The 13,692-nt window shown below is 35.0% G+C and overlaps 1 protein-coding gene across 1 annotated transcript in view; it reads left to right on the top strand.

Moving 5' to 3' along the window:
* Csmd3 (CUB and Sushi multiple domains 3) overlaps positions 1–13,692 on the top strand; it is a 1,059,412-nt gene that overhangs the window by 1,004,237 nt on the left and 41,483 nt on the right. Inside the window, exons 54-58 of the mRNA XM_051202442.1 lie at positions 1,215–1,388; positions 6,181–6,354; positions 7,470–7,655; positions 9,895–10,068; positions 12,262–12,444. Coding sequence (XP_051058399.1) covers positions 1,215–1,388; positions 6,181–6,354; positions 7,470–7,655; positions 9,895–10,068; positions 12,262–12,444 — 891 coding nt within the window. The remainder of the gene's footprint in view (positions 1–1,214; positions 1,389–6,180; positions 6,355–7,469; positions 7,656–9,894; positions 10,069–12,261; positions 12,445–13,692) is intronic.

The raw sequence follows: 13,692 nt of genomic DNA, 5'->3' as shown, positions 1-13,692 counted from the left end.
TGACATCTCCCATCACGCACACACACAATACAATGATATATGTGTATTTTGTACTCAGTCTGAAGCTGGATTTAGGCATTTTACACCATATGTTAGTTCTTCCTATTATAGAAATTTGTATGAATGAAATCCTAAATATGCTAAAACTTCTTTAATTCTCCTCCACCTTACTGTTGTAGGTATCTGCATTAGTTGTTTCTATTCCAGCACTGCATTTTATGGCTAATCACTATGTATTGGATATCAATTTATAGGGCTCATCCCTGAAGAAGATTAACACTTTTTCACTTGCATGTGTTAATTATTTATAGTTCTCCATTTAGGATTGAGTCCCTGATATGCTTCCCCTATCCATAACACCATGCTATATTGTGGTATCACTCCCTGTCATATATAGCAGACATGATTTCACAGCAAGTTTCCAAATTGTTTAGCTCTTATAATCATTCTGCCCCTTCTGTAATGTCTTCCCTCAGCCTTGGTTGTAGAGGTTGTGTTGTTGATGTATCAGTATCTGCACACCATAGTCAGGTCTTGTCTGGATTTTGACCTGTTTTGTCTTCATAAGTTTCAAAAAAAAAAAAAAACTTATTTGACAAGACATGAGAATTATACTTACCTGTGGGTGTTATACATATTTATTTGCAAAGCAGTTGGGACTTGTACTGGTTTAGCAGAGTGTCAGTAGTAGATTCTTCTCTGTTGGCTTTCATCAGCCAACAGTAGTGGCTGAGCCTGGACGTTGGATCTTCTTTAATTTGTTGTTTATTTTCCTCTTAAAAAAAGAAAAGACCTGTAAAAAAAAGTACTGATTATACAACATTTTACTTTCTAATTAGAATATGTAACCCATATTGGGATTGTATTCACTAAGTTAGGCTCTACAGGTCCTGTGTTCAAACCGTTCTACTGTAGAGATGCACCGGGAGAGTTATACTACTGAATTGTTTTCCTAAATGCTGTTTTAGTCTTTACTTATCCAAGTTTTACTTGTCAGACCTTCATTTTGATCTATGAAATGCTTCTCTGTGACCCCATTCCATTGGGTGATTGTCTTTATTTCTAAATTCTTGGTGTTTGTAGAATGTGTCATAGTTACCTTTATGTTCCTTAATTTCATATGATTGCTGAAATATTTAATAAATCTAATTATATATGTAAACAATAAATCATTTACTGTCACATTATTACAATGTTTTTTTGACAAATTTCAGCGGGCCACTGTGGAATTCCAGAACTCATAGTGAATGGTCAAGTCATTGGAGAAAATTACGGATACAGAGACACGGTTGTGTATCAATGTAATCCTGGTTTTCGTTTGATTGGCTCTTCAGTCAGGATCTGCCAGCAGGATCACAATTGGTCTGGTCAGCTTCCATCCTGTGTGCGTAAGTAAGCACGACAAAAGAAATTAGGGACCTCTTTAGTTCTGAAATAGCCAATGAATAAAGCATTTTACTAAGCAAGATAAGAACATTTATTGTAATCTAAGTTTTTATAATGTATTCATGTACACTTCTGTGCAATAATCTTTCAGGATCATATAAAACTATGTATGGGAATACTATTAAATTTTATATCCCTTCCTTTTTTCAAGAAGACATAATTTAAGTTTAGAATCTCAGCATTTTTGTAAGTATTTACAAGAGAACATTTGTATGGGTATGACATAGTCTCAGCATGATTTTAACACAAGGATTTCAAGTTGTTGACACCACTGTATAACAATGTCAGCATTCTTGTGATGTGAGACTACAAAGCTTTTTCCAGGGTAAATTCTTCTGGTGGTATGTTTCAGTAATTAGGATGCTATAGCTAGCTCATCAAATAGTATCCTGATAAATTGTAATTAGTGGAGAAAGAAACAGCAGACATCATATGGTGAGCCATTGTACTGATGTCAGACCCACTGGTAATTATGTCAGTTAATTCAAGTAATTTGCACTTTGAGAACTCTATTTCATAAACATTTCAAAGTGCTTATCACTATATTTCCCTTTACCTTCAGAAATAATCATTTTATTAAAATATTAATATTATGTATATGAAGCATGAATAATATATTATGGTAAGTAATTAAAATAGTTTAACCAATATTAGAAAGTTTTTGTAGCTATATTTACAATTTTTTAAAGCAAATATAAATTGTTTGGCTACAAATATGATTAAGAATTTAAAACGACATTTGAATGAAAACATTTGACATTTCAGCAAACCTTTTGACAAATTTATGTATGAATTCACATATTAGAGATACTGGAAAGATGGTTCAGTGGCTAAGAGCACTGGTTTCTCCTTTAGAGAACCCAAGCTTGATTTCCAGCACACACATGGTAGCTTTACAACCATGAGCACTGCCAAACTCAGGGTGTCTAAGGCTCTCTGTTGTTGGTTGCTGCTACATGCAAGTGGTATACAAGCAAATACAAACACAAAACACCCTACCACATTATATATATATATATATATACATATATATATGTATATATATAATAGATTTTGACATTTTTATCTTATTTTAATTTCTTAAATAGTTACAGTTGTGTTCTTGAGTTATAAGGAATTACTTTCCATACATGAAATATGGCCATGGTGATGTTCTTCATCACAAGAAAAGACAGAGGACGAAAGGGAAGGCAGCCTGGGTGTGGAACACTCATATGTAAAGGGCCTGAGGTACTCTAAATTGGGAAGTAGAGAGCAGTGTACTGTGACAGGGGTGAAGGGGTGAGCAGAAATAGCTTTGAGGCTCAGTGGGCTGAAGAACCACAAATGGGATAAAACTTTCCTTTCTTATCTTTGCTTCATGAGTCCTAAAGTGATGCTTGAATCTTTCAGGCTAGAGGTGTGCCATCTACCCCAGAAATAAACACCTTTAAGGCAGAATTTCACGTGGTGTGTGTGTGTGTGTGTGTGTGTGTGTGTGTGTGTTTGTGTGTAAGAGAGAGAAACATAGAGAGAGTGTGTACACTTGTGTTGTATGCATATGTGTGTATACATAAATGTGTGTGTATGTATGTGTGTATATGTGGATGTGTTTGAGTGTCATGAGTTTGTGTGAGTGTGTGTATATGTGTATGTGAGTGTGTGTGTGTGTGTGTGTGTGTGTGTGTGTGTGTGTAGGATCAAACTTAGAGCATTTGGCATGCTAGCCAAGTGTTGCCACATGGGTACATAGCCATCCTTTGGGCAGAACTTTTCTGAATTCTCATCTCTAAGTGAGTCCAGGTGAGGGTTTAAGTCAGACTACCGCTGTGAGGCATAGCATAAAGTGCAGATTTGCTTGAAGTTTTCCTTTTTTAACAATTCTCTCTCATAGCCAACTGTACCTTCCTACCACGTGCTTTCTATATCTTCCAAGGAAAACAGACCTTTCCCCAGCCCGTCTCCTTTCATAGCTACTGATTGGAGATGAGCTTGACTTCATAAGCCATATTTTTTCTCTAGACTACTTCTACCCTTGAAGTATTCATATTTATTATAAGTGCTACATAAAAAGTAAAATTATGCTTAATAAGGATAATTTTATTACATTTACTTATTGTCATTAATTCTCAGATGTACATGTATAATACTGTGATTCATTTTGATTTTCCCTGATTATCCATATACTTTTTAATTTTTGCTAATAATTTCCATCCCCAATTACTTACATTAATATTTTATGAATATTGTCTAGTAAATGACAATAAAGACATCAACTCTTTCAATTTCAACATCATAGTATATGGATAAATGTTTTACAAACTTAAGAGAAGTAATGTGATTATTTTAATATCAGGTACACAAAAGACTTATTTAATCAACTACTAATTTAAGTAATATTTATAAATTATATCTTTTTCCTTTTAAAAAATAAACTGATATTTCCTGGGAAATGTGTTTGATATTGAGATTTTTGGATAAGAAAGCCATAATAAACAATTAAAATCACTGTCTTAAGCACACACATACACACACACACATGCACACTTACACACACAGCACTACCCTACTACCACCACCACTAAGTAATTTAAAGAGAGCAGTATTCAGTTGGATGTGTATTAGAGTTGTTTTGTTTTTTCATCTAAAATCAAGCATAACCAAATAATGTCACTATTTTTTTTTTAAATAATTAGGTCTTTAAATGAGAATAGGCCCTGGGGGATGGCTAAACTTTTTTTTTTATTGATAATTTTAAGCAAGAATAAGATGCAGCTAAATTTCCAAGTGAGTAGGTTGACATTAACAACGCAGCTGAAAAATAATTGCCCCTGGGTCATTTAAATAGTGCCAAGAGCAGCTCTAGTCTGTTCTGTACCCAATTATGGAACATCATTGCTGGTTGCTCCGATTAGCAGAGTGAGCTGACACAGTGAGACACTTTCTAGAAATGCAGGGTTGGGGAAAATCCAACACCTCATAGAAATAATTCCATGACCAGAACACAAACAGCTTCTAAATAATTCTACTGAGCATATAATTTCACAGTAATAAGTGCTAAATTATCAAATAATATCCAGTAAGACTGATTGGATTGGAGAATTATAGCACTGTTCATTTCAAAACATGATTGGAATTTCTAGGGTAGCACCATGTGTTGATCCCTGTTGTCCATGTTAACTTGTCTTGTAAAGACTACAACACTTTGGGCTGTCAATTTTTCGTGATAACTTTTTCTAAATAATATCAAAAGGCTTATTTCAAAATTACATCAAAAATGAATACAAATATCACAGCCATTAAAATTAACTGGTCAGATGATCTTTGCTGTGGAAATACAAGTCACTGCAAATCTTTGTGTGTGTGTGTGTATTTCAGTATTATTTCAAGATATACAAACAAAAAACAACCATAAAAACTGTATAGAACATTGAGTCAGGGTAGGAATAGAAGATGAGAGAGTGAGAGAGAGACAGAGAGAGAGAGAACATAAAAGAGGGAGCCAATATTGGTTTGAAGAGAAAACTGAACCCAAAAAAGGTCTACAGACCTACAAGACTGCTGCCAACTAACAATTTGAGCATCCGTGGAAAGGCTACCATGAATGCCCTTCCCGGATAGCAAGATCAACAACTAACTTATCCACCATCATGGAGCCCTCATCCTCAAACACCCATACCTAAACTCTGAGTTGAACTAGAACCCAGATGCAGATTGAGAGGACAAGACCAGGTTGCAGAAACACATAGACAGCTGACCTGAACAAGGAGGAGATAACGGCTGGGACTGATAGCTGGGAATCCAGCATGGGACTGACTCAGGCCCCCCTGAATATGGGTCTCAGCTAGAAGGACTGAACAGTCTAAGGGACCTCTGACAGTGGAGCCAGGATGTATCCCTGATGCACAAAAGGACTTTGGGAACACATCCCTCATGGAGGGATAACTGCCTTAACCTAGAGACAGGAGAGAAGCCCTAGTCCCTACTTCACATGACCTGTCAGATCTACATGACCCCACTTGGATGGCATTGCCCTACATTGGAATTGGCGTGGGGGGATGGGAGCGGAGCATGGTCAGGGTGCATGTGAGGGGACAGAGAGGGTAAGAGGAAGGGGGGTAGGGAGGGAGGGGAGGAGGAAAGAAGGGTGAGGGAACTGGTATTGACACGTAAAATAATAAATTCAATAAAAAAAACTGTATAGAACAACCAAGCTTATGAAATATTAAGCATGTGTAGCATTTTATTGAAATTATCATAAGTAAGTGGATTAAAAGATGTTTCAGGCTAGGAAATGTTTGTTATACAACCATGAAGTACTGAATCCTACACCCTGTACCCATGTAATTAGGAAGATATGGTCTTGGTCTTGCCAGAGTCTGTAACCCTTGTGTTTGAGTGGCAGAAGGATTGCTGGGACTCGTAGGCTTTCAGCCTGGTCAAAAGACTTGAGCTCTAGGTACAGGGAGAATGGCAGAGTGACAGGAGGAAAACCCCCACCCCAATCTGGTCTCTATTCATACATTTGCACACACACATGTGAAAATACACCACATGCACTCTTACCCCCCCCACACACACACAAAGCAGTCTCTAAAAAACACGCAATATGTGTACCTCAATATGTGTTATTGATTTTCTATATCTTTGTTAGTAAAAAAAAATACTTTGTGTATTTTTCTATTTTGAAATGATTAAAGATAATTGTCATGTGATAATTGATGTTATATTCTTCTCTTTTCCCCAACGATTTAGCTGTTAGCTGTGGTCACCCCGGTAGTCCAATTTATGGAAGGACAAGTGGAAATGGATTCAACTTTAATGATGTGGTAACATTCTCTTGTAATGTTGGGTATCTTATGCAAGGGCCAACCAAGGCCCAGTGCCAGGCCAACAGGCAGTGGAGCCACCCTCCGCCTGTGTGCAAAGGTAACCAGCTCATCACATTCCATCTGGGTCATGAAGCAGTGTCTGTAAAGACACAGGTGATAAATCTCAGCAGCTCAAGGCAGAATTGTAGGGAATCATTAACTAATAAAAACAAAAGGCTTCAATATCGGTATAGCCTCATCTCATGTTTTTAATGATTAATTTTTCATTTTATTTTTATCCATTTACTTATGATACATTTAAAAGTAGAATTGCACCATTTCTATCCCTCACTTTCCTCACTCCAAAGCCTTCCATACTCCTCCCATGACTTCTCTGCATTTTCAAGGTTTAGGGATCTATTCCCAAATAAGTAAATACAACTTGCAGAATCTGTTTTAGAAGTTTGTGTGCATATGGTTTACTGCTTTATCACTTTACACTGCTTAACCAATTAGGGGCTCATCCCAAGAAAGACAACCTCTCCCTCTCTCAGCAGTTATATGGTTCCCTGCAGTTCTTTATCTAGGGGTGGACCCCTGGGAACTTTCAACCTTCCTCATTAGAATGTCTAAAAATGGCTTTCTTTCCACTTAATAGGTTTAGGTTACAGCTATTTGTGAGAGCATATATACAGTACTTAAGATGATTTTAAATTGCATTTCTGTTCATGGCTGCTGAAATGTGCTTTTGGTATTAATTTCTTTGGCATTCATTGCTTTCTTTCTTTTTACTTTTGCAAAATATACCTGGATTGCCATGCTATTTGCACAAATTCTTTTTGTTGTCGACTAGATAGTCACAAATTAATGAGTATATTTTTATTAAATTCTTATTTTTCAATGAAATATAATAAAGATCATTTTTCCAAAATTCCACTTTCTCTTCTGTATTCAACAAAAATAATTTAAGTGGGATGTTCCTTTAATATATACTTATCATAATTCTTACACATCTATGATCCTTAAAATTGCTAAGTCTTTTTCCTGTGTTTCCACCTACATGAATTTTAGACTGTTATTTCAATAGTTCATGGATTAGCTAAATTTCTAGAATAATTGATTTTCTTAACTAAATTTACTTCTGAAACTAAGTTTTTAAATTTTTCAACAGAATTACACCTAGGTATATTTATATTATTTTCAAACTAACTGTTTACTTTTTCACTTATGTAGTGGTCAACTGCTCTGATCCTGGAATTCCAGCCAATTCCAAAAGAGAAAGCAAGATAGAACATGGGAATTTCACCTATGGCACTGTGGTATTCTATGACTGCAACCCAGGATATTTTTTATTTGGCTCTTCTGTTTTGATTTGCCAGCCAAATGGACAATGGGACAAACCTTTACCTGAATGTATCAGTAAGTAGATAATATGAATTGTTCCTATAAGAAGCGGCCATGGAAACAATATTTGTGGTTATTGCCATCATAGAGTCAATCTATATACCAGAAGAAATTATATTGACTAAATGGATTAATTTGTTTCAAAACTACAAATCTATATGTTTTGTCAATTCTTTGTAAAAATGTTTTTTTCTATAATATCATTTTCTTTTCTAAATTATGTAAAGTCTTCTATAATATCCTATAATATTATCACTATTTCTAGAGAGAAGACAGCAAATATCTACTTAGTGCTGAGAGGGAACCACCATAGAGTAAAGTATGGAAACTACCAATGGGATTGTATGCAGTGAATTCAGTGAAGGGTTATAACAGGAGCAGAAATGACTAATAGATAGGAGCATCATTTAAAATCACTCCACCATGAAGGACAGCTAAAGAAAGCTGGAAACCCAGACTGCATTGAACATCTCTTGTAAAGCTTAACTGGATTGTAGGATATCTTTTTCAAGCAGCTCAGATAGTTGGGGACTTTTACAGGACCCCTTCTACAGCTTCTTTTAGTTCCTAGTCTCAGAGTGTCTTCTGGCAGTTTGGCTGCTTATATTTACTTGGGAAGGGAGAGGAATACAAAATCTGGTCAGTTTCAGGGACTTTTAAATTCCTGAGTTAAAAGCATTTCCATTAGAATAGAAAGTGTTTATCCCTAGTGTATAAATGGGCTTTTGGAACCATTCCCTGTGGAGAGAGTAAATACCCTGTGGAGGGATTCTCTCTCAACCTAGACACAGGCTGGGAGCCTTGGTCCTGCCCCAAATGATGTGACAGACTTTGTTGATTCCCCATGGGAGATTTCACTTTCTCTGAGGGGGAGGGGAATGGGGAGATGATGGGAGGAGTGGAAAGATAGGAGGGAGAGGGAACTGGGATTGGTATGTAAAATAATTTATAATAAATATAAAAATCTATTAAAAAGAATATGTAAAATAAGATTGTTTTTAATATAATATAAAAATCTATTAAAAGGAGTCAAAGACGGATAGCTTTCAATGGAGAAAATTCTTTTATATTTATTAGGAGAGTTTTAATGAAAATTTGTGACAACCCTGGTGCACACTGGTGAATCAGAGTTTTCAGTCTGTCCATGAAACTACTGACTCTCTGTAATTAATTTACTTATGTGACCTGCTGAACAAGATATATTTTACTTCTCTTAGTAGACTAACCCAATGATTTGCATAAATAAATTACATAGTCTTTATTATTAACCATTAATATTAAAATTTTGAGAACATATACATTTTAAAATATTTTATTTTTAGGTCAATAGACAATTTGGCTTAATATGTGACACTATATAGAAGTCTGTTAAATACCAAAATCATCTTTCAAGTGGATGTTTCCTTTTGCATATTTTGCTGTAATAGAAGTGGATGGCGCTGCATCTTTTTCTAAGCTTGATTTAATAATGGATGTAGACTAATTTCCAAGATTTCTATCTTTGCATTTTGATTCTTATATGTCTAGAAATATTTTGAATGCCAAGCTTCTGAATCTTCTTTGCATGGCATGTGGGTCCCAGACTCAAGTAGATTGTAAATCATAGGACATCTTTTCTCCATCTTTCTTACTCTCAAAATTCTCTGTTAATTTTGGTGTGGACCAACTTTTACTCATAGTTGACTTCCTTACATTTTTATTTAGTCCATCTACCCCAGTGTTCTAAATTAATTAGACATCCACCTCCAGTTATAGTCACAACTATTGCATCTTGTTACAGTTACACAAACATACTTGTATATACTTACAAATTTCAATTAAACTCATCCCCAGGATGAATCATTTAACCCTATAGTTCCAATAACCATGACATCTATTTTATATTTAAAAAGATAACTTTTATAAAGTTAGGGGTATATTTTCTAGAGTCTTTAAGATCTTCGTACATGTCCATGTTATAGTTTAACTTAAATTGAAATTAATATTTTGACATTGCAACATAATGCTGCCATCTACAAAGTTTGCAGTTGAGAACAGCACATATTTAAATAAAGAAATAAATAAGAATGTTTTAGGTAAATTTCTGATTTTGTATTCATCTAGAGTCAAACCTCACTTTGGTCACTTGTACTCTTCAAACTGCTAGTTTTAATATTTTGAATAGAACATTTGCTCTTATTTTATTAACAAACTGATTCAGGTTGTTCGATAGGAGATATAAAAAAATTTTATATTCAATAATTATGTATTGTAGTGATTGACTGTGGACACCCTGGCATTCCTCCTAATGCAGTCCTATCTGGAGAGAAGTATACTTTTGGGTCAACAGTTCACTATTCCTGCACAGGAAAGCGTTCTCTTCTAGGCCAGTCATCTAGAACTTGCCAGTTAAATGGACATTGGAGTGGATCTCAGCCTCATTGTTCAGGTACCATTGGAAGATGGAATACTGTGTGTCATAAATTATAATTACTAATCCATATTGTATAATCTAAGGACTTGGTCATCCCTCTGAAAAAAATTTTAATGAAGATTGAAAATCATTTAATAGAATGCTTCTAAGGTGATGGAAATTGAGTGACCAAGGAGTGCTGATTCCCCAGGATACTGGTTCTCAAACTTCTTAATGCTGTGACCCTTTAATATAGTTCTACAAGTTGTTCAATATAGTTCTTCATGTTGCGGTGGGCCACTACTTCAAAACTGTAATTTTCGACTGTACTCTAGTCACTACTTCAAAACTGTAATTTTTAACTGTCATGAATCACAATTTAAACATGTGATATGCAGGATGTCTGATATGTAAACCCATGAAAGGGTTGTTTACCCACAGGTTGAGAACTACAGTTCCAGATGATAAGTTTCAGATATGTCTTCTGGACTGGGTTGAAACAATTACATGGTTTTAGAATATGATTCTATATGAGTTCATAATGACTGTAACTTCTTATGCTAAAGAAGACATTTTATTTTAATACATATCAATTTGATTTTCCTAAGATGGAAAAGCTATATGATTAATTTTATCAGAATTAAATTCTCTTTCTTTCTAAGCAATGATTCTTTATTGACAAAATTTTAAAATAGTCTTAAATAGTTTTAATTGAAGTGACCTAACAAATTTCATAAAAGCTAGTTATGAATACCAAACTTATTTATCTATTATTGATATCATATAAGTTCATCCTTTATAATTATCACAGTTATATTTGAATTAATATATACAAAACAGGTTTTATTAATAACCAGCAGACAGAGTATTTTGTGCATTTTACTATGATGTATAACTTATTTGTTTTCTTTAGGAATATGTAGAATTTAAATATAGAGTAAAACTTTGGTTGATACCATTTATGTTCACCATTAGCTAGGTATGATGCTATTTTTCTACACTTATCTACATTTACATATGAATACATCCTTTTTACATAATTATAATTTGTGGAGATCATGTAGGTAAATGACTAGTATTAGTTTTACATTACTTTCCCTTTAGAAGTGAAAAGGGTGAAATGATTTCACTCACATCTGAATACTGTCAAGTCTCTTTGCAGTGATTGGCACTTCAAATTTATTCTACAAATTAGTTTAGTTTTAAAACTGCTTTCCATGTAACATTAGTCCCATTGTAATGTTCTCATAATAAATAAAGTCCCAGAAGACCAATAGTACACACAAACATTCTCCTCCTTATGTATATAGTATATTATAACCTAAAACTGAATTAAAGAATTAACTGCTGCATATGTCTAAGCAGTAAACAGTGGCCCGCAAATGTGTGAGTAATTAGCATTACATCCTTGGTAAAAGAGGAAGATCAAGGAAAGATTCCCCATAGATAATGTCAACTTGTAGAAAGTGTTCTAGGAGCTCTCACAGGCAACTCCCCTCTCTCCCTCTTTGGTTCTGTGTTAGTACTATGTATCCTGTGGTTATAGAAGGGTAAATAGTGTAGAGAGTGAGAGCAGTAACCTTGAAGGAAAAGGATAAGATCCTAGAGATGAGAGGGATGAATGAAATCTCATTGCAGAGTTAATACCCAGCATCCACCTCATAGTTGTTGACAATTTATTTCTGAGTTTTCACACATGAAAAAATGTAGTTGGTTGATTATCTTTTTGTGACAGCCACTAGAAGAGGAAATTTATAAGGCAAAATCATAAACATATAGGAATAATTCTATTAAGTATTTACATGTTTCTAGCATGCAGTAATTCCAGAATAGCAGCTGAATATGCATCAATAATTAGGTGGTCCAGTGAATTATGTGATTACAGATTCCAGTCTTTTAAATTTTATATGAATGCATTGTTGGTTGAATCCATATTTCTATCACTTATAAATTTGCCATCAATTCCATTACTAACTAAAATCTGGAATAATAATGACATATCCGTAATCTTTGAAAATCATGTCTACAAATCTCCAATAAGAAATATACCTCAATACTCAGAAACCATTTTCTTTTTCATTTGTGCTTCCTTTCATATGAATGTGGTCAGGTGAGAAACATGTCTCTGCAATCAAGTTGTGTGAAAATAGCATGCACAAAATTAATGCCTACCAGATAACTTAATAAATGCATATTATAATAAATTAATTTGCTCTTTTCTGCAAGCAGGTGACACTACTGGTACGTGTGGGGATCCTGGTACTCCTGGGCATGGCTCTAGACGGGAAAGTGATTTCAGAACTAAAAGCACTGTACGCTTTGCCTGTGATACTGGATATATCCTTTATGGCTCTGAAGAGAGAACATGTTTGGCAAATGGCAGTTGGACTGGAAGACAGCCAGAGTGCAAAGGTAATCTCAAATTGAAGCTAACTGTACTAAGAGTGCTACTAGTACTTCAGTCTGATTATTAACTGCATTGAATTGAAAATTAATAAAACTTAATTCAAAGTGTGTCCATGAGGCTATTTTCAGTGACTGGATTAGATCATGACAACTCTGATCCCTGTAATGGTTTCATTAAACCAGCAACAAATTAAATTTTCAGTAGAATATTGGGAGGTGGTGGACTATGGAAGATGGGCTGTATTCTAAGAAGTAGATGGTGGGCTACTTGTGTTTGAAGGGTGAATATTGGCTCCAGTTTTCCTCTCTCTTTCCTTGTTACCTCAAAGTAAGAATCTTCGCTCTGTCCGTTGCACCCAACACCAGCATGCTCTCATTCATCAGAACCCTCTGATAGAGGGGTCATCTGAGTTTATGCTAAAATTTCTGAACCTGTGAGCCAAAACAAATCCTTCCCCCTTTAAGTTGTATATGCCAGATACTTTTTCAACACAAAAGGCTGACTAGTATTGAATTCTAACTTAATATGTATTCAAATTCACATGGATACCATTTCTATATACTAATATACTAATATTACTGTAACTTTCAGATCCTCATCTTAGAACAATATTTTATTAACAATGTTTTGTCAGAGAATTATAAAATATAATAATCATATTTAAACATGCTTGGTCATTTAAAAATAATACACACTTTTCCTCCTATTGGGTTGCCTTATCCAACCCTGATATGAGGTTTTGTGCCAAGCTGTACTGTAACATGGTATGATGTGTTCAGTTGATGTCCCATGGAGGAATGGATTTGAGGTAGAGTAGATGTATGCAAAAACTTGAGAGAGCAGAGGAAGGAGGAATCAGTTGGAATTTAAGGTGTAAGATAATAATAATAATAATAATAATACATCTGATCCTGAAATGATGCAAAGAAAAGAGAAACTCCCACGGACCTACAAGGATGACCCGAGCTAAGATTTTTAGCTATAGAGGATAGGTAGCTTAAACTGGCCATTACCTGTGATGAGATTGATGACTCCAATTGTCATCAGCCTTCATCCAGTAACCTAATGGATACAGATACAGAGACCCACAGTCAATCAACAGCTTGAACTTGGGAAATCCTGCTGAACACAGTACAGTAGGATGGTAGGAGCCAAAGGGGTCCAGGATATCATACACACACACACACACACACACACACACACACACACACACACACCACTCCTCTCCCCCAGAAACAACTAACCTAACTCAT

The sequence above is a fragment of the Phodopus roborovskii genome, unplaced genomic scaffold (assembly GCF_943737965.1).
Source record: "Phodopus roborovskii unplaced genomic scaffold, PHOROB, whole genome shotgun sequence".
In the NCBI taxonomy this organism is placed as follows: Eukaryota; Metazoa; Chordata; class Mammalia; order Rodentia; family Cricetidae; genus Phodopus; species Phodopus roborovskii.
Note: the sequence above shows the minus strand (reverse complement) of the source record. Positions and strands in the feature narration are given on the sequence as shown.